We start from the raw sequence: 24016 nt of genomic DNA on the forward strand, positions 1-24016 counted from the left end.
TCACCCAGCGGTTTCGTGGCACACATTATGACCTTTACCTTTACTGGATTTCTTTTGTACTGTGTTTCATTTCCGTACGTTGTCTTTCTTTTCATACATAAAAAAACAAACAAAAAAACAGCTAATTTTGATGAAGCTTTGTAAAGAGGTGGAACACGTGCTGAAGGGAGCTGGAGTTTTGATTTAAGTGTCTGCGCTTAAAGATTAAAGTTCAAGCGCTGAAAGAAATGTAAATGTTACACTTAGAATGCACTGAGCTAAAAGTGGAAGCTGGAGTGGAATTCTTGAAATAAATCACTGGCTGTTCAAGTGGGCTTTCAGCTGCATTATATTATAAGGCATATAAAGCATTATAAGGTAACATATGGACATGTGGACATTTAATAAAACAAAACACACTGTATATTATTCGTCTGTGTATAACCAACTGACATTTTAGGCTCTAAAGGAAGCAGGAAGAAGTATAACCTTATATGATCTTATCTCTCCTTCCTTTCTTATGACAGCAACATTCCTCTCATTTTTAAATGGCCAGCCAATGGCTTCTATACGCATACAGGTGCATTCATGCCTGCACATTCATATTCATACAACAAAGATATACAGTTATACATACCTGTACCACAGCCACAGACACCATTACACTCACAGACCTACATAATCTGTGTTCCATTGTTTTATATTTATACTACAATATTTATGTATGTAGTCTTTCTCTCTGTGTGCCTGTGTGCATATATGTACATTTACCTTCAAATACCTCTGTACATTCACATATAGACATTCAAAGTATATTTAATTAATTTAAAAAAATAGTTTGTTAAACTAGAAAATGTTTCATCATTGCTTCATAGCGTTTTTCATACTATTCCAGTAAACAAAGTTCATATGGCAGCACTCAAGGCTGGAAGCCTGGAGAGGTCAGCATCATCAAACCTAGTCCAGCTTCCAGAGCTTCACTTCCTACTGCTGTACTTTGCCTTTACAGAACCACGGCATATTTCACTATATTTATGTATACTTTCATTTTTTACATGTAGCATAACTGATATTGGAAGACAGAATCTGCAGTGTGCAGCTGCACATGGTTTGTGATTTTCTTGCAGTAGTGCCTGTCAACGCTACTGAGACCAGTGGATCCAACTTTGATGCTCCCAGCAGGTTCTAAAGTGGAGAGTACCACAGTGTCTGTGAAAAAGAGGTCAACATATGTCATAAAGAGAGAAATAATTACACGTTAATTTCACATTGATGGCAATTGTGCGCAGAATCTTTAAAAAGCGTAATGAGGGGTCTTTAAGGTTGGATTTGTAGACTATTTATTTTATTTGCAGAACTCTTTGTTCAAAGTGGAGGCATGGGCATTTACATTTACATAACATGTGATGTCACTGCTTTTCTGTGATTCCAGAGTTTCTTGGGAAATAAAATACTACATGGCCTCGGTGAGTTGAACTTCTAAAAGGTCAAGTTGATGCTCAAATCTAACCATTGTACCAGTCATTATTTTAATTTTTCTTTTAACCTTGTTGTAATACAACATGTCATAATATGATAGAAAATGTTAAAAAATAAAAGTAAAAAACACATATAGACTATGCAAACATGTTTTTTCAGATGCAATATTAAATACAACACAATTAACTTTTATTAAAGGCGAAAAATAGCTTATGGATGTCAAATTTAACATTTCAATTCATACAAAAATCTTTGTATGAAATGTTAAATTTGTATCAACTATGTTAGCATCCTTCCAATTGCACTGCAGCACACTAACATAGATACATATTTTAAAACAAACGAAAAACTGTAATGTACTTACATGGTGACAAAAACAAACTACAGTAGTGGGTTAAATTACAAAATTACAACATGAGTTAGAGGGAATGTCTATTTACACATACATAAACATATATAAGTACTTAAAAAAAAGCATGATAGTGTTTCCTTCATTAAGAGAAATTTTCAAGGTTTCTGCATACATTTTAAAAATAATAATTTAAAGCACAAATTAGCTCAGATTGTTTTCAACAAGACAAAAAAAAATGTTACAAATGCACAAATGTACAGCGTAGAGTATAAATAAATATTGCAAGTCATCTTTAAGATTTAAGCCTACTTTTTTTTGCTTTCCCCCCATACACCGTAACTTTCATCACAGTCCGGATGACTGGGCGTCCTGTTTGGTAAACCTTTACGTTTTAAAATGTTGCTGCCTGTGGAGTTAACGTTGGGAACTGTTGTAGTTGATTTATCTGCTAAAATTATAAATCTGTTGAAACACAACATATATTATTAAACACACACCAACACGCTGGGTGAAAATTAAGGTTAATAATAACAATAAATACACATTTAAAGTTTTATAACATGTCATGACTACATATGACCAATAGGTGTCACTATATACGCAATAAAAACGTTCTTCTTGAGCAAGTTCTGAGCTGCATCAATACTTGTGTGTCCGACACTGTCAGCCGTAGTATACAACTGGAAGGGCAACAAACTTGATTGAGGGCCATTTGACTCATTTGCTACATAAAAAAATGAAATAAAATAAAGCGAAAAACAAAAATAAAATGACAGAGAAGCCTTCATGCTGTCATTTATGTGTAATTGATTGTGTTCTCAAAGCAAACTATGTCTGCTATGTTTGTGACGTTAATCCCCGATGAGCTCTGCAGTTAATGAGTCAGCAGTGTGGTAGTGACTCTAACGCACTATATACCTCAGCCCGACTGCACTCTACGACTTTAGCCGATCAGCCGCTGCATGGCTTAGCTGCTTTGGTCCCTAAAAATTTCATTTCCAATCGTACCACTGAGCTCTTTAGAATGGCCCATTTTTTCCACAAATGTTTGTACAGGCAGACTTCACGGCTAGGTGCATGATTATGGAGACCCGGGGCATTGGGATGGAGACACCTGCATTCAAAGATTAAGAAGTCCACAAGTATAGTTAAGCTGCGCAAGCTGATGAATGTCCTATTTTTTTATCACAAGGAAACAGGACCTGAACAGGTGCCTCCGCTCCAAAGTCAGTGGCCTCCTCAGTGCTGCAAAAGCACTAAGTTACTGCTAAGCAAATAATTAACTTGAGTTCGAGCTGCCTTAACTAATTATCAGTGTGGCTGTTTAACTTTTTCGTCCCCACACTAACTGAATTTAACATCTAGTTACATAAGGGTATCAGCACAATTCAGGGCACAGTGACTCTAAGGCCTATCTGTAACACCAGTACTGGTGCCAGATACTTCACGGTGTTTAGCAAATAAAAAGTAAATAAATTCTTTATTGTAAGTACAGATCTCTCCTCAGGGTGTGTTTTACATCAAGGTGGTAGCTGGCTTGAGGATTACTTCTGCTGTGTTCAAAGACGACGTTGTTCACCTCCATTTGAATATCATCAATCTTAATTTTCCTGTAAGAGCACAAACAAATAACAGTTTAGCTTATAAGAAACTTATAAGAAAACTTCCATGATGATGAGGTAAAGTTAAATAGTGTTTATACCTGTTTTGGGCTTTGTTTAAAGCATTTGTCAGAGCCTTCACATACACAGAGCTATGTTCCTCTTCTTCCAGCTGACACTCATCTGTCCAGCAGTGACTCCAGAACACATCTGCATCCATAGGAATAGCTGCTGTGACAGCCCCATCACAGCCATCTGTCTCGAGGTGCCCATCGTCCGGGTTCATCCTGGGGCGCAGGGACAACTTAGGTATGTTGTATCTCTGGATGAAGAAAAGTTTGGGCTTGCCCGCCAACAACGGGCATCTGTTAGCATTGAAAAGACGCCTGACCTCGTTGATAGAAAATCCATTGCCAGTCGAATCTGTGCCCAAAAGTTGACTTTCTGTGCCACGGCTAATGATGCAGCACACAAAGCTATCATTTCTGAGTTTCTCCATCTTATCGAGAATATTTTCGAGAGCTGAAAACACCTCATCAGAACTCAGATACTGGTGGAGATTCACGCTGAAGCGAAGCGCCTTAAATGTTTGTTCCAATTTTTCTGAAGGAGTGAGCAAAGATGAAACGAGAATTTAAGCATCACCTTGACAATAATTTAAAAAGACAAATGTAGCTTTACATTTTTAAAACACAGATCAGTGGCAACCACAACTACTGAAAGGGTAAGTGCACATTTATGATCTTAATACAATGATTAAAATGCACATTTTAACAGCAAAAACTTGCTACGTAAAAACCTGTTACACAGTTATATGCAGCTGTAAGGCACTTTTAATTAAATTTGAGCTACTGTGCTACACTGTTTGTTTTTGAATTACACTAAATTTATGTTTCAGCTGTAGTTACAACAGACTTTTTATAATTATACTGCTACAATAAAACACACGTTAAGCTTATAAAATACAACACATTGCTCTTTCTTTCAGAAGCTCACAGCCTTTGAATTTCCCCTGCCTTCTAAAATAGCTACATTTTGTCAACTGTTAATAAACCACAAATAAGTAAAATGAGCTTCCCTTTTCATGAAAGCTGCAGACGTAAAAGAAGTTCCCAAAGAAATACAAATCTGAGTAGCACAATAGTTTTCTTGTTCTTCTCCCATTAAGAATTTTTCTAGGATGGGGCTGGTCCCTCGTTTGGAAACTACCCAATAATACATCGAATACAGATAAGCGTATAACTGTAGGTTTATCCGGCGTACACAATGATGCATCAGCTTTAAAACCTACTACAGCATGTGGTGATCATCCTTTTATTTTTCTCCCCCAGCAGGATTATAAATGCACGACTATACCTCTAATTAAGGATTTCTACACTGTGATTTTGGTACTTCCGTTTAAGTAGAAAAGTACAAAGTGCTTTGTGTCTCACCTCCATCATTACCCACGCAGTCTATGATCACACAGTGTCCTCTGGGATTAGTCTTAAATTTATAGCAATCTGGCTGACTCTGAAATTCAAATGAGATTGTGGGGAAATGTCGTAAATGCAACTGAGTCATTCAACACTTGAAAATATAATCAAAATACTCAGAGAAGGAGGGGAATCCTCACCTCAGAGCTCGGCTCTAGGCAGGCACCTGATCGTGGGCTCACTCCTACTGCAAACAAAGAGTGATATGGTTAACAGAAGAAGAAAGTAAACACCAGGGCCAACAGGGGGTTTCCAGCTGTAAAGCCCCTGTGAGACTAGATATCAGTCAATATGCGTCTCATGGGGATGAAAAGGTATTTTGATTAAAAATATAGTCTTAGGCTACACATCTGTGGTATTTTGCTAGACTTACCAATGCGGCGCTCTTGTGTAACATGCTGTAGAGGAAACAAAAGAGGAGATTGTTTTTATGGTTTTAGTGGAGAAAACATTATGGGAAATGTGAACTAACATCTGCAGAGTGTCTCACTCACAGAAATTCTACAGGGTTGCTGCAGAGACAAATTTCGCTGCTGTTCAGGTGCCCCAGCTGTAAAAGACAGGCATATATACATACATAATGTCTCTGTGTTTGCTGTTCTATTGTTGTCGCTGTTTAAAGAAAAATTATCCTATTACATTTGAAACAAGCCAACGCGTTAAATAAACAGCATTAAATTAGTACTGAAAATTGAATCTACCCTACTGTTGTGGTTGCAGGGGTTAAATAAACCTGAAATGCATTTGGATGTCATTTTTTCATGATCATAATCTTTTAACTTTTGCGTCAAAGTTGTTGAACATTATAACAGAGCACAGTCACAAAAAAAGTCCATCCGTCCATTCATGTTCTTAGCTGTTTATCCAGTTTTGGGTCAAGGGTGCCAGTCCCAGGTGAACAAGGGCCAAAGGAAGGCTACATTCAGAACAGGTCGTCACAAACTAAAAAAAGGTGTTTACCCTTAATACTGAGTTTTTGGTATGGAAAATGTAATAAACTTCCTATTCTTTGCTTACTACACTCACCAGCCACATCATTAGGTACATCTTGCTAATACTGGATAGGATGCCTTTTTGCTTTCAGAAGTGCCTCCATTCTTCTCATTGGCATAGATTCAACAAGGTGAAGGAAAAACATTCCTCAGAGATTTTGGTCCATGACAACGTTATAGCGTCACACTTTGCTGCTAAGCATCAATGTGGAAAATCTCCCGTTCAACCACATCCCAGAGGTGCTCTATCAGACTGAGATCTGGTGACTGTGGGGGCCATTTGATTGCAGTGAACTCATCGTCATGTTCAAGAAACCAGTATGAGACGATGCGAGCTTTGTCGTGTGGCGCATTATCCTGTTGGAAGCAGCCATCAGAAGATGGGCACACTGTGGTCATAAAGGGATGGACATGATCCGCAACAATACTCAGGTAGGCTGTGGTGCCAATAAAATATCTCCCACACCATTACACCACCACCAACAACAGCACGAACCATTAATGCAAAGCACAATTGATCCAAATCCATGCTTTTTTATTATTTAAGCCAAATTTTGACCCTACCATCTGAACCATCAGAAAGTGAAACTCGGCAGACCAGACCACATTTTTCTGATCGTCTGTCGTCCAATTTTGGCGAACCCATGGAAATCACCTGGTGTGGTGTTCTGCTGCTGTTGCCCATCTCCTTCAAGCTTCAACCTGTTGCGCATTCAGAGCTCATCTGGGTACCTTGGTTGTAACGAGTAGTTATTTGGGTTACTGTTGCCTTCCTATCAGCTTGAAGCAGTCTGACCCTTGTCCTCTGACCTCTGAGATCAACATGGCATTTTCGCCCACTGGATAAGTTCTTGTTTTTGTTTCATTTTCTGTAAACCCTAGAGATGGTGGCGTGGGAAAATCCAAGTAGATCAGCTGTTTCTGAAATACTGAAATAGATATTTGCATTAATTATGAGTGATTGTGAGTATCGATAGTTTCGGGTATGCTATACTGATGAGGAACATAAAACTTAACCCAGTTCTGTGTAACTAGTAGGGAAGTGTTTCCCACTTCTCACTGCATAACTGTTACAAACCTTTCTCGTGGCGATGCTATTTCAAGCCCTTCGGTATATAAAGCGAAAAGGGAAACACAGACTGACCTGAATTCTTGTAAGTGGTCAGTTTTTTGACTAGATCGATCCTGCCAATGTTTATCAAGCAGTCCTCTACGAAGTCAAGTCTTTCTGGTGAGACTGAATCCAGCTTTTCAAGTTCAACAATGATATCCAGAAAACTCTGTAACACAAAAGAAATGGCAAAAATGTCTAAAATGTTGTTTTTTTTTTAATTAATCAATTACTTAATTTTTTTTATTTATTTATTTATTTTTTTTTTGGGGGGGGGGGGTCCCATCGTTGACTGCACCATGTTAATAATAATTTAAATTACATTAAAATTACCATGTTAATGCTGTTAGTAATAAACCCCCACCCACATAAATTTGAAAGTGAGTGAAAACAAAATCATGTCTCATTCATTTGGGGTTTTTGTTGTTGTTTTTACCTTTGTCTTCTCAAGCTTTTCACGAGATAATTTGCAGCTTAACAGGAATTTAATACTGTCCAAATCTCCAGTGTCCAGCTCCTCACTTAGTTCTGTCATCAATACTCTGCAGTAAGTGGAACAAACACTGTTAACTTCGATTCTTCAAATCTTTACAATTCATCAGCTCATCTTAAAGGATGTCTTACCTGAAACGTGGGACCATTTGTCTGGTCCTCTCCAAGTCATCCCTGTTGACTTTACACACCTTCCTTAGGATATCCAAACGCCCCAAACGCCACATGAGCTCTGCCAGAAACAGGTGAGCGTTTTGATGCTGCGTCACTTTTGATCTGAGCATCTCCTTCATACAAGCCACACTGTGGTCCGTGTCCAAGCTTTCACATAAATAGAAGAGCCTACTGCGTTCATTGCTGCTGAGAGCTTCCGCGATTTCATTTATAGCAAGTAGCTGAAATTGATCCGGAACAGCCATGTGGACTTTGGTAAAACTTTAAGAGGAGATGAGCCCTTAATAAAGAATTATAGTCAAAGCCTGTGGGTCACAATAATCACAATGTTAAGATCCACAAAAAGTCGTGAAAATATAATAAGTCATTGCTAATGGATAGTTATTAAATTATAGAGAGACCTTACCGAAAAGAGTCCTGCAACAAACACGTAGCAAAGCAGAAGAAGGAAAACTATAGAATGACGCACCGCCTAAAAACGCGAGGAAGGGGATTTACCAAATACTCCCCAACGTAAAACGAAACCAGCAATACCATATAAGTAATTCCTGATTCTGTCCTTTTGCAAAAACTGCGCAACGCACGAACGTAAAGCGAAAGCAAAGAAAAATAGCAGACCACACCCACAAATGAAGTCATGGCGGAAGCACGAGAGGTGTACCTGACAAACCATCCTACCCGTTGTTTCTGCGCATGCGCACAACACGAAATGAAGTAGCGAACCGTCCTACTTTTGTGAATATTAGCCAGAAAAATACTCTGACGGGTAAAATTAAGTGCCATACCATCCTACCTTTGTGAGTGTGACCTACAAGCATACTAACAGCTAAAATTTAGTGGCAAATCGTCCTACCTTTGTGAATATGAGCTAGAAGCATATTTTACAGCTAAAATTAGTGGCAAATCATCTACCTTTGTTGATAAGAGCTAGAAACATACTCTGATGGGTAAAATGAAGTGCCAAACCGTCCTGGCTTTATAATTATGAGCTACAAGCATACTCTGATGGGCAAAGTTAAGTGGCAAACCGTCATACCTACTTAAATTTGTGCTGGAATTACTCTGTGACAGCAGAAATGTCATAAACTACTTACGGTAGGACGTTTTGCACCAAGCAAAATTGTGCAGATTGCTAACTACTTAATATATTAATATATATATTATTATATATATATATATTATATAATTATATATATATATATTTTATAATATATAATATTATATATATATATATATATTCTTTCGCGCTATTTTATTAGAGATTTTTTTTGTTTACATACTTCACTGAAGAGGTATGTGCCACCGTGCCTAGACCTGCACATGTAAAATTTTCGACATCTGCCACTAAAGAAAATATACTGTCTGCAGTTTTTTTTAAAAGCACTGAAAAATATGGAATAATCAGGACACGAATATGGTTCGCAGAGAACCTAGTTCATCAGTTACAAAATTAGATCTAAATGCGGTGAGGGTGTTTTCAGTTAAGGTTGACTTCTGCGAAAAGTTTACAGTCTAACTTATGACGAAACCCCCTTTAGCTGTCAGCTGCAACCTTCCACACGCCACTCATTCGTTGTCGGCTGCATCGACCCCAACGTAGGGTTACATGTCTTTAGAGGTGCACCTCATGTTATTTAGAAGGTTGCTGCGAAGGGTTAAAGGACTTTTCGAGGTTACATTGTAAGTTATGATGCAGATTTCCCGCGGAAGTCTAAATCAGGCATAGCTGTGGTGCTGAGGTCAGTTACAACTCTGTCTAATCCAAAAACAGACTCAAAACCTTGGTTTTTCTCACAGGCCTAAATTTAACTGTGTTTAACTCTCTGTAAAGTGTTTTTGCTTCTATGTTAAGTATTTTGATTTTTACATACAATTAAATGTGCTATATGAATTTGTCATTGCAATAGATTTTTTCAATTTTGTTTTATTGTTTCTTTGTTTCTTTGTTTTTACCAGAGAGAAAATAAATTTCTCATACAAGCTGGAAAAAAGATAAATGTATCACTTAACTGGATCATAATTTGCAATAACCTGATTTTTTCCCTTAGCAAATAATCTTTTTGCCCATTTGAACGCCTATGACTGCATTTTCCACAACAAAGTGACATTAGTTCATTCTTTGGATTTTGTGTGTATCATGCTGTGTCATGCTGGGATAGTCGTGTGCTGAGAGATTTGAGCCTCACGTTAAACACTGAACCACTACGGATGATAATCCTGCTTCTCTGTCTGTAAAATCTCTCGAGGTTCAACCAGAAGCCTGACTGAACTCTGTAAAAATAAACCTTTAGAAACAGATTCCTGTCTAACACCTTTCACCCACTGAGTGTTGCAGCAAGGGGTAGGTGGACCCTCATACTGTGGAACAAAACAGTCATGCTTGCCCTGTTGCACAGAGGCAAATCTGTGTCAGAGGCAAATATTCTGTAATAAGTCCCTTTATTATTCATACATTGTCTGGTAACATAATGTTTAAATTGTAACAATTTAAAGTTAATTTAATGTAATTTAAATTATTCTTCATTAAAAATTAAACAGCAAAGCTCTGAATATTTGTTTAAGTTATGTATTTGCTATGCTGGTTTCACTACATTTATTAAGCTGTATTCTGATTTCACAATAGTCTTACCTTCTCTAGATATATGCTTTGTCATGCTGTATTGTTTTACTGAGCTGCATACTATTCGGCTATTTAAGATATCACATCTCATATGTTTGTTGGGTTTAATTTTTTAACTGCTGTAACAACGGGATATTAAAGTCTTATCTTTATCTTTTTTATCGTTTCTTTCTTAAACAGATTCAGTGGCTTATGGTGGGTTTCAGACTCTGGAGGGATAATCATACACATAAAAAAAAAAATTAACGGCTATCTGTGGCAATATGAGCGTGTTAAACCATTGATTGTAACTTTTCCAATGGGCTTGAACGCACCACTGCTACTCCCCCTGCAGGTCGCCGGAGATTTCTGCTTACCAAAGCTCACTGAGTTCCGTTCAGCCTGGCCAATCGTGTCTCGCTGTGTCTCAGCACCATCATTGCAGTGTGGAGAGATCATACGGAGGTACTGCTGGCGGAGCGAGGGACCATTTGAAGAAGGGAAGATACACGACCTGGGTGACCGCTCTGACCAAACACGGTTCCCGGTTCCCCAAAAGAGCCACTGTGTAGCATCACTGTAACCAGCTTCAGTTCGAGTGAGTATTTAATTTACTATTACAAGAGGAAGGATTTTCCAGGTAGTCGCAGACCGGGGCTGCTGCTGCTGCTGAGTTGGAACATCACAGCACAGTTGTTGTGTTAATGTGGATGTAAAACCGCGGCAAGGAGGCTTCAACGTCTGCGGGGTGTCTTTTAGGAAAAGGACCACACAGCAGATTGCTCTGGGCTGGAGCCAGGCTGGCAGCACTCAGCAGCCCCGGCCTGGTCACGACTGATGGAAAAACGAGGATGTCCAACAGCTGCTGACTGTAACAGGCGTGCTAACGGCATTCGAGCAGAGCTAAGGTAGCTAACGTTGGCGTACAGGTTCAGGCTTCGTGGCAGTGTCGGAGCAACCGTTTGCTAGCAGTTAACTACCTGGCTAACATAGCTGCGTGACCGTTAGGACTGCACGGTGTCTTCAGTGTTTAAGGTTAAACAGTGATTGTGTTGTGACATTACCCCACCAACTACATGTATCCACCGCAATTTATACAAACATAAATTCATACGTAGTTGAATCGCACAATACGTTGCAGCACATATTTTTTTAACAAACGGTTTTATTTTGATATTGATATAAAAAACAAACCAAAGGAAAAAAAAAACCCCAAACAAGCGGAAGTCCCAGGTTTAAAACTCTCGACTGCATTTATAACTTTTTTTTAAGGCGGATTCGTTGCTTCTGAATAAATAACCCATGTGTAGAAACACGCTAGCATGGCCAGTCTGTTTATGTGTGTGTTTTAAGCTTTTATACCATAATAACCTTAAACTTGCAGCAGCTTCAAGGTGATTTCAGGTCCCGTCATAGATGCATTCCTATAGTAATATGCTGGAATGGCTTAGGTATGAACAAATAACTTAAACAATGCTGTGCTAATTCACCTAATGCATGCCTCTGCTGCTCAATCAATTAATAAGTTAATCAAACTTTATTGATATAGCATCATTCATGGAGGTTAGGGCTGTTCAAGCTGTTTAATAGATGACTGATAAGCTCATCATGAGGAAAAATTACTGAAACGAAAGTAAGGCTGGATTTAAAAAACAAAACAAAACTGGGTGCTGAGGTCTATTTGTATGCTTTGACCGAAGTGCCTTGGAACTGAGTGTCAACCAAGCAGTATTAGTGTAACTGCACCTACATTAAATAATAACATTTAAATATGCTTTATTAATACACATCAAATGACTATCATTGAGATGGGGAGGGGGATCCTGATTGATAGTGGGATAACTAATGCAAGCCACTTGAAAACCCAAAAAAACCTCCTTTAAAACAGCACAGGTTATGAACTGGAGATGGTGGAGGTTTTTCAAAGTGATCATAAAGCTAAGCATGTTTGTGTCTGACTTTTTACATTGCTTCTTCCATACTGACATTTTGCTGTGGCTCAAGACAGCAAACAGTAAATTAAAAGGATACTGCTTGGAGTGATATTGGTCTAGGCTAATAAGCCACCATTACACTAATGGCATAATGAGCAAAGGTGTGGAGCTCAAGCTTTAGATAATTCAAAGTTATCTGCTGCTCATCCTCAGCCTTCATCCTCCTCTGTCCTCCTCCTCCCTTGCTGTATTTCCACCACCATGTGTTTTGGGACTAGGCTATCATCAGAGCTGCGGCCTATTTTAGACAGAAACTCCAGTTACCCACTTAATCTGTGTCTCATGTCTCCAGGAGTTGGGTTTCATGTGCTGCTCAGTGGAGTAAATGGTAACCTTGTTGGTGACTTTGGATCATATTGTGAAGCTGGTGGATTTGCTCGATGAAGGATTGTATGCTCATAAAACTATTGGCTGATGGTTTAAGGACTCTTTTGACCTTTGTATTAATATAGTGTATGTAAGATTTGACAGCACATTGGTTCCACCTCTGCACCGTTTGTGAGTAAATGGAGACATCTTTGAGCCAAAACAAGTTTTGCCATAACGGTATTGAGCCCAGTAGTGTGTTGCCTCCTTCCCACCCACCAACAGTGATGCACACGCTTAGGGGATCAAAGCTGTAATTAGCCTGCCATGGATTAGCAATGGGGACTATTTTCCATTGTACTCACCCACAGCGCCAGAGGATCACACAGGCAGGCAGCCCCCTGCCCTTCCTTTCCTTCCAGCAGAGAAGAGCTGCATCACCATGTTTGTTGTTGTCACTATGAGTCCACAAGCAGACAAGAAACCTCACAATTCCTCCCTGTAGAGTCTGAATATGTGGGGATTTCAGATTAGAGCCTTTTTGTTTTTGTTGGCTATTATTTAACATTTAAATTGGTTTCTACGCATACTTTAAAGTCTTCAAAAGAGTCCGTTTTATCATGTTGCGTGCGGTCTTGAGTCAGCTGGATATGTGGTTGGCATGTAGAGAGAGCCGCAGGGTGGTTGATTCACTGCGCTGCCAGGTATGAGCTCTGTCAGTGTGTTGGCTGTCTCCGTGATGTACAGTGAATCTCTCCAACATGAGTTCATGAGAGGCCGAGAAGCATGATGTTTGTGCTGAACTACTCCTACAGCTACCAGTATTCATAGGGATCCACTGATGTATAATCACGGCCACGTGTTTCACATCGGTTTTGTGATGCCTAAATGTTCACTGATGTTAACTTTACAGTTAATCTTAATGAAGGCTTCTTTGTTTCTTTTGTACAAAAGAGGTAATAAATTACACAGAAACAACAAAATTAACAAAATTTTAACATTGGCATCAGCACAGAATTTAACCATCATGCATATATCGCTGTAACAATATTTTTTTACCTGCAGATTATTTACTTAGTGTTTAAAATATAAGAGAATATTGTAAATGTGTGTTAAAGTTATTGATGACCAATAAATCTTACAATATGTGATTAAAAACACTGCAAAACATTCCTTGACATAGATTAGGAACTTTCATCTATATGAACCTAATGGTTGCTGTAATGTTCAAAATAGTATTTTTTTTTTTCGTTACAAATAAAGCAGAAAGTAATAGCATCTATATAGCCAACATATATCGTTGCACTGTTAAACATTGTCGCATAATTACAGCTTTTTGTCGTATTGTGAAAGCCAAACTGTAGTTTTGAACATCTTAAAGTGTATTCAGAAGGTGAGCAAATATCCAAAACCCAAAGATAAAAGGTTTATATTAAGTCATACATTTTATTTATTTGATCTAAATGGATACATAGTGTATGGGTTTACACACTCGCCTAACAAGCAAAAGATCGCTGGTTATGTCCTGGGAGTAGATATGAATCACTTGAAAAGGCCATAAATCAGGAAGGGTGTCTGAAAAAATCCAAATATGCTGAGCTATCCAGTAGGGGTGGGCGATATAAACGATATAAATTTGGCCAACGATAGAGCTTTTTAGTCTACTTCTCTATCGCGATAGCACATGTTGATGATGTCATCAAGCTGCGCCTGTTTTGGTCAAAAGCATCGCAGTGGCTACAACCATTATCATCTGCAAATTATGCCGAGAGTCATAGCAAAGAGATGAAGCACTTTTGAAATATGGGGAAAGCCAAAAACTCTGCACAACCAGAATTCATACATAAGGCACGCTCTCGATTTTTCAGAAAATTAAAGGATTTTAAGTGTGCCTTATAGTGTGGAAAATACGTTATACAGAAGAAAAGAATATATCGCGATATATATCGTTACCGCACATGCTTCAAATTATATCGCGATATGAATTTTAGGCCATATCGCCCAGCCCTACTATCCAGTGGGATATCATAGCCACTAATATCTGCTAATATGATAAATTTCTTATTAAGGTGGTTGTTGAGTAATTTTCTGTCAATTCATTCATTGACTTACTGACACATTAATGCTTGTTTATGCTTAAGTCACACAGGTATTGAGACCATTCAGTGATGTATCCCCCATCCCTGAGTCACTAGGAAAAATGTTTTAGGCTCCACACTGTATGCCCCTTTGCAACCAATTTCACCCAGTGACTGCCATAAATCACATGTGATTCAGTCAGAGAACACATTTTTCCCTAGGGGTTCACAGACTGGTCTCTAAGCCTGTGTTATTGAGGCCGTAGTTGTTTTACTTGTGAATTGCATCTTAAAAAAGCAGCCATCACTTCTAAATAGTCAGTTGTACAAAAGTGTATGAGAAAATACCCAAAGCCTTTAAAACACACATATAGTTGACATATATAGGAACTGTTAAACATACTGTTTGCACAGAACATTTAATAACCAGTGCTTGTGGACACTGCATCAAATATGAGACAAAGGGAGAACACATCACTGTACCAGCTCTTTATTAAACACCTGTGTCAAACCTGTCTGATATGATGTGAAAGACATTTACATGTGCTTGAAGCGGAAACATTTAAAGCCGTCCCTGTTTATATTTAGGTGGTGCTTGCTGGCAGTATTTGCTTTTATGTTTGCGGAGTCTGTGTGAATGTTTTGATTGTGTAAGATTAACTGTACTATCCCCTAAGGGAAGTTGTCTATTCCCATGTGAGACAATATCAGGCTTTATCTTCGTTCTTTTGTACAGTAAGACTGGTTGATACTAGTGTCACAAGCTTTCACCTGCTTTAGTGAATTTCTGTCACTGACTGCTATGTTTGCATACCTCTGTTGATAAAGTTGTGCCGTTAGATCAAGTTAAATTTTAAGCCGCCGCTATACTCAGGCACAGCGAATAGGTAATTACCGGCAGGTATTTATCAACCATGCTCAAACCTGTCTTATACACTGTTAATGGCAAATTGAGAAAACAAACAAGGCTTTTAGTGCATAATGAAAGTTGTGTTTTTCATACTTTAAAAATTGACATTGACATTAAATGGAAAACCAAAGAAGTAGAAATGTTGCTAATGGCTCAGTCACACTAGAATTAAAATAGGACCGCAACCTCCTCCTTGTGCACATTTGGTGACCGATTCGAAGTACTTGCAGCAGCTAATTGATCTCTGACAGACTGAGCATGAAACACCTTCAACCTCGATTGCTTTTAAGGTAATTGCAAAGGTCGCTTAGTGGGAGGCAACCTGTCTCCAGAGAATCCTGGCCCAACTCATACTAACTGCAATCACTCACAGGTGGATTGGCAAATGTTATAATTGTCTGGTTTAACAGACAGGTTGCTTGCACATTGCATTCGATCTCCGTCTGCTCCAGTGAGCATAACTCATCTGCAACATTTCTTTGCAACAGAGGACTTGACGCAACTGGTTGCCAACTGGTTGTTGTCTTGTTATAGTCATATATAAAAGCAAGGTTAAGACACAGTGCCTGTGTCTTTTTGCAGTTATATCATTGTCCTGCAGCAACTATCTCATTATTGTGGAGGAATTTTTGCATTTCTTTTTCACATCTGTGAGGTTATGGCTAGACTCTGAATTAACGTAGTTAACGTGAGTTTGCATGTTCTCCTTCTCCCTGTGTGGGTTCTCTCAAAGTACTCCAGCGTCCTCCCACAGTCTAGAGATATGACTGCATGTTAGGTTAATTGGTGATTGTGACTTGTCAAAAGGTGTGATTGCAAGTGTGAAGGGTTGTTTTGTCTCTGTGTTAGCCCTTGAACAGACTGGCGAGCTGTCCAGGGTGTAGCCTGCTTCTTGCCCTGTGACAGCTGGGATAGGCTCTGCCATGACCCTGAATTGGATAAGTGGAAGAAGATGGATGGAATGATCAGTGAGAGTCAAAGTTGGAAGCAATAGGATACATCTTAACCTTTTTTCATGACATGGCATGCACTACCTCCATGTGGGTGCAGCTGTAGCTGTGGAGAGAGAGAACCCAGCAGGATAGCAGTGCGAGTAGCAAAGCAATATTGTCTAAAGATTTTTTTCTTAGGCACTTTTGTGGCAAGATTTTACTAAATAGGTTTGACAGGTCGCTAATAGATGATGACAAAGTCACTAATTAGAAACAGTTAGGTGACCTGAAGGTGATCATCGCTTCTGAGAGGTGAGAGAGATGTCATGTACCCAATCCAGAAGTTGAAAACACAATATTTACACAACAACACAATATCCAAACAGTTGAATATTTGAGTGAATCCCTAATTATTTGATCAACTGTTGGGGTTTTCTGGAGCCCATAATGTCTACCTTTAAATTGGTAGACATTTAACTACGTATAGAGGGGCATCTAGTTTAATAATAAGTTTTAGCACAAGTAGAGCAGAAACCTCCACCCACTAATTTACCACCCTGGGTTTGTTTCTTCACATCTGGCATTATCCTTACATCTGCAGACAGCTGGCTTAGTGGTGTTAGCTTTAGCACTGATTCAATTAAGTGTGATCTCCAGTTTAGTCTGGTTGCTCCATTTCTCATAAACAAATAACACTTTGTCAGCAAGCATAAACTGATGTGCAGTCATCAGTTAACAGTAAAGCAGAAATCAGCAAGTCCTTAAGAAGGGGGAGCTTGCAAACGTTTTTGCTTCGGATTCCTCCTCTGTTGTAGAGACCGAGAGGTGACAAGGGCCAGTAATGTTCGGCCATCATATTCTTAGAAGTTCCTGTTCTCTGCTGGGCTTTACCTTCCCTTCAGTCAGCTTTCCGCTCTCCTGCTTAGCTTGCCAGTCACGACTCAGCGCCTGTCTGAAGTTGAGCAGATGCCAAAGCTTGTTTGATTCCAGGAGCCTTTGAATTATTGGCAGTTATTTGTTGTTGTGATATGATGGAAACGATAAGGAAGAATGTGGAGGCTTGTGATGTTTTCTGGAGGGTTTATATAAACCTTGCCCATGAAATATACATTTAGAGAAACTCTGAAATGCAGTAAAATTGGTTTACTTAGTCTGATTGTTTTAAGATGTGTAGGTCCTAAAGTAACTGAGCAAGAGAATGACCAGATCTTTGAGGCTAATGCTTATTAACTTGGCTACAGTCCCTTGCAGATTTCATAGAACAGTGCCATGCGCAGCTGATGTAATTTCTTTGAGTCTGCTGCAGTGATATGAATGGAGCCAAAATGCGGTCCACATTGTTCTCGATCATACAGTATGACTGGGGTGGAAGGAAGTTCAGGGACTAAGTTCTCTGATCCAAATCCTTGGGTTGCGGTCTCAGCCTGTGAGCAGTCCAGTGGTCTTGGCATGTCATGAAAGCTCAGAGTTGCTCATTGTTAAAAAGACTGAGGGCTTAAACAGCAGTAGAGCGCTTTCCTCTATTTCACTAGTGACATTAAATATATGACACACACACACGCTGTGAAAACACTGCCAGTAGTGGGATTAGTGGTCATGTGTTTTTATTTAAAATGTCAGGGAACTTGTGACTGAGAAAAGCACTCTCCTCCACCTCATGGCTCCTGTTTTACAATTGTAAATGTAATGCAGCACAGTAGGCATTTGTGTGGTGCAGAGTAATGTTAACACGTAGCTTGTGTTCGTGCATTGGAGCACAGTGGTGCCTAGCCCTAAGCCAGCTTTGCAAAGTAGCTTTGCACTTATATCTATCCATTAATAGATAATAGACAAAGATCTTATTTGTAGTTAAATGTTAAAAATAATAATAGGTTGGCCATTTAACCATTATTATTATATTAAAAGAGGCAGCGCTGGTGGAGTCAAACTCTGCTGAGGAACATGTCTGAGTTATTACTGGTAATGTGACCATGCCTCCCAATAGGATACCCCAGAATGTGGTTTACATGCATTTTCCAGTTCAATAAAACACATATAGACTGACTGGGCGAAAGCCCACGAAAGCCCACAGACCTGGTACAATCAAGATCTCTACTCTCTTTTGCAGATGATATGGTTCTGTTAACGTCATTGGCTGATGACCTATAGCTTGCATTGAAGCTGTATGCTTCTGAGTGTGAAGTGGGTGGGCCTCAAGTGGAGGAACTCAACTATTTTGGGTTCTTTTTCACAAGACCTGGATGTACTGACGCAAGTATCACGGGAAGAGGCATGAGGGTGATTGACAGATTAAGACAGTCTGTAGTGTTGTGGATGCTGTTGTGGTGAAGATCGAGCTGTGAGTGGTGGACTTGAGCTTCCTGAAAACCTTATCTGAGATCTTTTTTGGAGATATGATCTGGAGCTCGGTTATTTAGAAGTGGCTTCAAGATAGTCTTGGTAGAGATGGGCTGCACTTGGTTGCATTTTTTTTAAAAATCACTTCCTGCGTGTCTCATTTGGACCCTTTGCACTTGTATGTGCAGTGTGTCAAAACAGTGACATGTCAACTTGAATTTCATTTAGGGATGAGGACAAAGTTGCATGGAGCAAAATGTAATCTGTGGGGCAGATGATAACCAAGGCTGCATAGCTTTGGCCCAACACTCTTTTTACTGTGCTATATGCCAACATGGGCCTAGTAAGATGGTTTGTGCTGAATGCTTTTCCTTAGATGTTACAGTTGAACTCACCAGTGCAGGTGGGCTGGGTGGGTGGGTGGGTGGGCAGACAACATAGACACCCGAATTTGTGAATGCGATAACTCAAGAACAGGGTGATGTGGATTTTGGAAATTGATACCCTAGGTGCATCTACTAAAAATTTCAGTGATGTCAAGGTCAACGTAAGAGGTCAAATTTAGAGAAAATCTTGTGAATTCGATAACTGAAGAAGGAAGTCACTTAGGACTTTCAAATTGATACCATAGGTGCAGGTACTGAAAATCTTGGATGAGTTTGAATATCAGTGACCTTGGAGTCAAGGTCAAGATCAGGGTCAAGTTTTCTGAAAATCACCTAAGATTTTCAAATTTATAGGTGCATCTACTGTGACACTGCAGGATAGCAATGGTGGCCATCAGTATTTGTTTATTTTTGTTAAACAGGTGATGTTTCTGCTATATCTGTAATTTCCTCATTTGTATACATGTCTCTGTGTAGTAAAATTGTTTCTGATATCTCAAGAATATCACCTCAAGGTACATGTTTTATTTATGATAAAATAAACAGTACCACTCTGCTTTCTTCACAGGAAATTGCCCTACAGTATAGTGGAATTTACTTTAAGAAGAGGCAATAGCTGTGTAAAAATTATGTTCACTCAAACTCACTGTAGATTATTCACTGTAAAGAATCAAACTGAACGGGCACTATGGAGAACCCTGCTCTTGTCAGACTGCACCTGTTTATCCTGTGTCTGGATTTGTGTACACACAACATTTGCATTGAAAGCATTTGTGTGTCTCAGTTTGATGAGCACAGGATGGGGGCTGGATGCCGTTGGCAGTCACCTGTGTTGTTGTGTGTTGTGGTTCACCCTGTCTAATTGGTGGAACCTGTGTGTGTGTGTGGGTGTGTGTGGGTGTGTCTGGGTGCGTGTGTTTGTGTGTACGCGTGGGTGCGTGTGTTTGTGGACTTAGATGCACAGGCCCATCCCAACACGTCTGGCCCTGCAGCTGCAGCAGAGCTAATTTTAGCCCAGGATGTGCGTACGCCTCAGTTCCCCTTTGCCTGGCCTATGAGAGATGAGGGGAGACAATGAGGGAGAAATGGCAGCCAATTTTTCACTTTCTCTACCTCTCCTATTATTCACACCTGTATTTTCTTTCTTTCTATTAATATCTGCCTGCTATATATATATATATATATATATATATTTCATCTGTTAAAGAAGTAGGTAGTTGTAACTCTGTCCACGTGTCCGAGGGGTAGCAGTATTGATTTGCACAGGAGCACATTGATCTTTTAGTCATTGTTGCCTGCTTCTTAGTGACCTTTACTCACCAAAATGTCCTTTTGGTAAGTTAGTGTCCCGCAGAGGTGTGTGTTTACCTGTCTGCCTCTCTCTCTTCAAACTGTATGTGGGTATCATTCTGTGCAGACTGGGGAAAAGGGCTTTGGTTTTTTTTTTGGTTTTTTTTAGTTTTTTTTAAACTATAAATAAACTTATTCCATTCCTGAGTGGACAGCCTACTCTGCAGGTGAGTGGCAGGCTGGAGTTACTGTGGGTATAGGCACAGGGAGATTATACCAGATTGCCCCACCATAGTCAGGTATTAGAGTTAATCCACCTACCAAGGGAAAATGTCTGGATAAAGTCTGTGATAATAATGAGCACCAACGAGGAACATTTTAGTCATCTGGTAACGTCAGTGATTTGAATTTTGCTGCATGTTAATGGGCAAGTTTGTGACTGATCATTCTCTTTGCACAGTATTAGTACAAAAATAGCCCAACTTGAAACACGTAGTACGTTGACGACCTAAAAATAGGCAAAACAGTTCTTATAGATCATTGTATTCATCCAGTCCATCTATCTTAAGGGAAATTATCTCAGAGGAAAAAATACTCCCTGTACCAGCTTTGTCTGAGATGTGTGTAAATGTTTAGTCTAAACCAGCTATCCGGTTGTTCAGTGATGACATGACGAATCCTACTTCCGGGCCTAAAGTAGTCTGCGTTTAATATGGCTTTTGTGTTGTTAACATGTTTAATGTTATGTATTTTCTTCTATTTGATCTCAAAAAGCTCCTAAAACAGTCAGTGATCACTGTTGACCTCCCTCGGCTTTTATTACCCTAATCATTTATTTAAGCTCAGTTTTTAAAACCTTAGGATGTAACTACAGCCCAGCCCATGCAGCAGTATATGAATGACTAACCTCGTATTGTGGATGGATTATCTCAGTTGTTCTCCTGGCTGAAGTTTGGTCCTTTTACAGCATCCTGCCATGCGATTACATTTGTTCCTGACCACCGAGAACACTCACGTTAACTTTTATCGAGTGGGAAAAAAGTTAGCTTGTTTATATTATGCTAACATAGCTGTGTCGCTAGCGGTCACGTAGCACATCATTATATACCAGCTAGCCAAACTTCAGTAACCCTACAAACGTCACTGCTGTTTAGTTTTCTGTCTTCATTTATGTGGAAGTGATAACAGAGCTGTACGTTTTAATTTGTTTCCAAAACCCCGCAGTCAGGACATGCTATATTGTATTTAGATAGAAGCTTATAAGGGCGACCGTGGCTCAGGGGGTTGGGAATCGCATCTGTAACCGGAAGGTCGCCGGTTCGATCCCTGGGCTCTCTGTCCTGGTCGTTGTGTCCCTGGGCAAGACACTTTACCCTACTTGCCTACTGGTGTTGGCCAGAGGGGCCGATGGCGCGATATGGCAGCCTCGCTTCTGTCAGTCTGCCCCAGGGCAGCTGTGGCTACAACTGTAGCTTGCCTCCACCAGTGTATGAATGTGAGAGTGAATGAATAGTGGTATTGTAAAGCGCTTTTGGTGCCTTGAAAAGCGCTATATAAATCCAATCCATTATTATTATTATTATTAAGCTAGCTAGCTAACTCCGTGCTAACTTCTAACTCCGTTAAATGTCATAAATTCCGTTTTCAAGGATGCCTGGATGTTAAACTCAATTGTTACACCTGGTAGAGCAGAACGCTGATCATTTTATTAAAGATGAAAGACTTTAGACAGTTTTTCAACTCTCAGTAAGCCCATAGTGATCGTTTGATATATGGACCTGCAGCAGAGTTTAGGTCCAGACATGGCTAGTGACGTCAGACTTAACGACCGGATTAAGCCTCTCTAGACTATCTTTACAAAACTATATAATGGTACTAGAGTATAATTGGAGTTGATTGGAGAATATCTGTTTGTACTGATGGTCGAAACATAGACTGTATTTGACTCTGGGTTCTGACTTTCTTGCTAAACAGATTTTTAAAGCAAAGGAAATGTACACCACAGAGATCATTAAACGGTCGCTGGTAATGATGTCATTTGTTATGGTCATAGCGAGCAAACTTGAAGGCAAAAGGATGGCGTTAGAAGGGGGCCAAACTGCAGGGAGAGACAGCTTGCTCAGGTTCAATAATTCATGGCTGACTGAGCTAAGCTGACCTTGAAACGTCCCCAGTGTTGGACTGTTGAAACCTGGCCCAGCTCATTTAGGGCAGAGAAGTTGAAACAAGTACTCATATGTGTGCAGCCTCCGTTTAGGGAATTTTTTTCTTGTCCCCCATTTTTTTGGGGGATGTGTCACTATTTCTCACATAGCATTTATGACTTTGGTTCACATGTGTTCTTGACTTTGATTATGTTTCATATCAAGTTTTACTTCACTTTTAGGATGAGTAGAGGTGTTTGTTTTTTTTATATGACGAAAAGAAATGCACCCTTGCCATGAGAAATACGTTTTAGTGTCATAAAGTGAAGTAGGTAATGCAAAAAACTCAATTACACCTACCGCTTCATGAGTATCAAGAATTTGATTAGATTAGATTACAACAGAGTGAAAGCAAACACTAATCCCAATTTGCTCTTGCCTGATAACTTACCTGTGCAAATATTAAAATGGCAAACAGCCTGTAAGCATGAGCTCGCCTCCTTTACCATATTTCCCATAGATACATTTGCATGTGCATCAGCAAAGGCGTTTTAAAAACGAATCATTATTAAATAATACCATTTAGAAATTTCTCCTCTTTGTGACAGATAAATCATTGAGCAGTAGTATTAGCTGCCTCTTAAGTGAGTCCACCAAATGGACTCTAACATCTTAGCCTACAGTTGGGAATTATAATCTTTTTTCTGCTTTGCTCTTGATGGGTTCAGTGTACCAAAGGAGTTCCCTACCTACTGTGGCGTGATCCTGTGGCTCACAGATCTCCTCAGCAGAATAAAGACTATTAACTCCAGCTGCATTCAACAAGCTATAGCTGAAGTCTAACTTTCAGATGAGATCCTCTCTGGAGAAGCAGCTGCTTGATATCAAAGTCTGCCATAATTGTGGGAGTGAGCCAGCTTAAACCCAACTGTAATCCAAATAGCTGCCAAAGTTGGAGCAAGGGGAGTTGCCCACTTGTAGGTTGATGGTGGCATAATCAAAATATTAATGACTCACCAAAAATACTTGGAAGGCTGTTGGTATTTGGTGTTGGGAAACACTGCTTTGCTTGATGAAGGTATCCGGTCGTTAAGTCTGACGTCACTAGCCGTGTCTGGGCCTAAACTCCGATGCAGGTCCATATATCAAACGATCACTATGGCATTACTGAGAGTTGAAAAACTGTCTAAAGTCTTTCATCTTTAATAAAATGATCAGCGTTCTGCTCTACCAGGTGTAACAATTGAGTTTAACATCCAGGCATCCATGAAAACGGAATTTATGACATTTAACAGAGTTAGAAGTTAGCAGGAAGTTAGCTCGCTAGCTTCTATCTAAATACAGTATAGCATGTCTTGACTGCGGGGTTTTGGAAACAAATTAAA

The 24016-nt window shown here is 39.5% G+C and overlaps 2 protein-coding genes across 5 annotated transcripts in view; one reads left to right on the forward strand and one right to left on the reverse strand.

The window, feature by feature from the left end:
- Positions 1 to 1302: 1302 nt before the first annotated feature.
- Positions 1303 to 8299, reverse strand: LOC102314317 (CASP8 and FADD-like apoptosis regulator). 2 transcript variants are annotated; one of them, XM_014332404.2, is made up of 10 exons: positions 8062 to 8299; positions 7614 to 7960; positions 7426 to 7531; positions 7023 to 7158; positions 5381 to 5436; positions 5260 to 5284; positions 5027 to 5070; positions 4845 to 4923; positions 3513 to 4014; positions 1303 to 3420 (listed from the first exon to the last, which is right to left on the reverse strand). In XM_014332404.2, exons 2-10 carry the CDS (start codon positions 7898 to 7900, stop codon positions 3291 to 3293), a joined length of 1365 nt encoding a protein of 454 aa, XP_014187890.1. In that variant the 5' UTR covers positions 7901 to 7960; positions 8062 to 8299; the 3' UTR covers positions 1303 to 3290. The 2 variants fall into 2 exon arrangements, with proteins under 2 accessions (XP_014187890.1, XP_005918369.1); XM_005918307.3 differs by having other exon boundaries at positions 5027 to 5073; positions 8062 to 8298.
- A 2288-nt stretch (positions 8300 to 10587) lies between these two features.
- The window catches only part of LOC102288626 (protein FAM126B), a 49252-nt gene continuing 35823 nt past the window's right edge, over positions 10588 to 24016 (forward strand). The window contains exon 1 of one of the 3 annotated variants that reach the window (XM_042219170.1): positions 10588 to 10852. The gene's annotated coding sequence lies outside the window, so the exon portion shown is untranslated. The remainder of the gene's footprint in view (positions 10853 to 24016) is intronic. The other 2 variants (XM_042219171.1, XM_005918311.3) reach the window with 2 other exon arrangements.

This window comes from Haplochromis burtoni, unplaced genomic scaffold, assembly GCF_018398535.1.
Source record: "Haplochromis burtoni strain Fernald_Lab_line unplaced genomic scaffold, NCSU_Asbu1 Contig_29, whole genome shotgun sequence".
NCBI lineage: Eukaryota > Metazoa > Chordata > Actinopteri > Cichliformes > Cichlidae > Haplochromis > Haplochromis burtoni.

Excerpts from the sequence above, each read along its gene's own strand:
- LOC102314317 (XM_005918307.3), bottom strand. The coding sequence starts at position 7,900 with ATGGCTGTTCCGGATCAATTTCAGCTACTTGCTATAAATGAAATCGCG. Across the intron at positions 5,285-5,380 it reads AGCAACCCTGTAGAATTTCT|CATGTTACACAAGAGCGCCG; the intron begins GTGAGTGAGACA and ends TTTCCTCTACAG. Across the intron at positions 5,074-5,259 it reads TACACAAGAGCGCCGCATTG|TAGGAGTGAGCCCACGATCA; the intron begins GTAAGTCTAGCA and ends CTTTGTTTGCAG.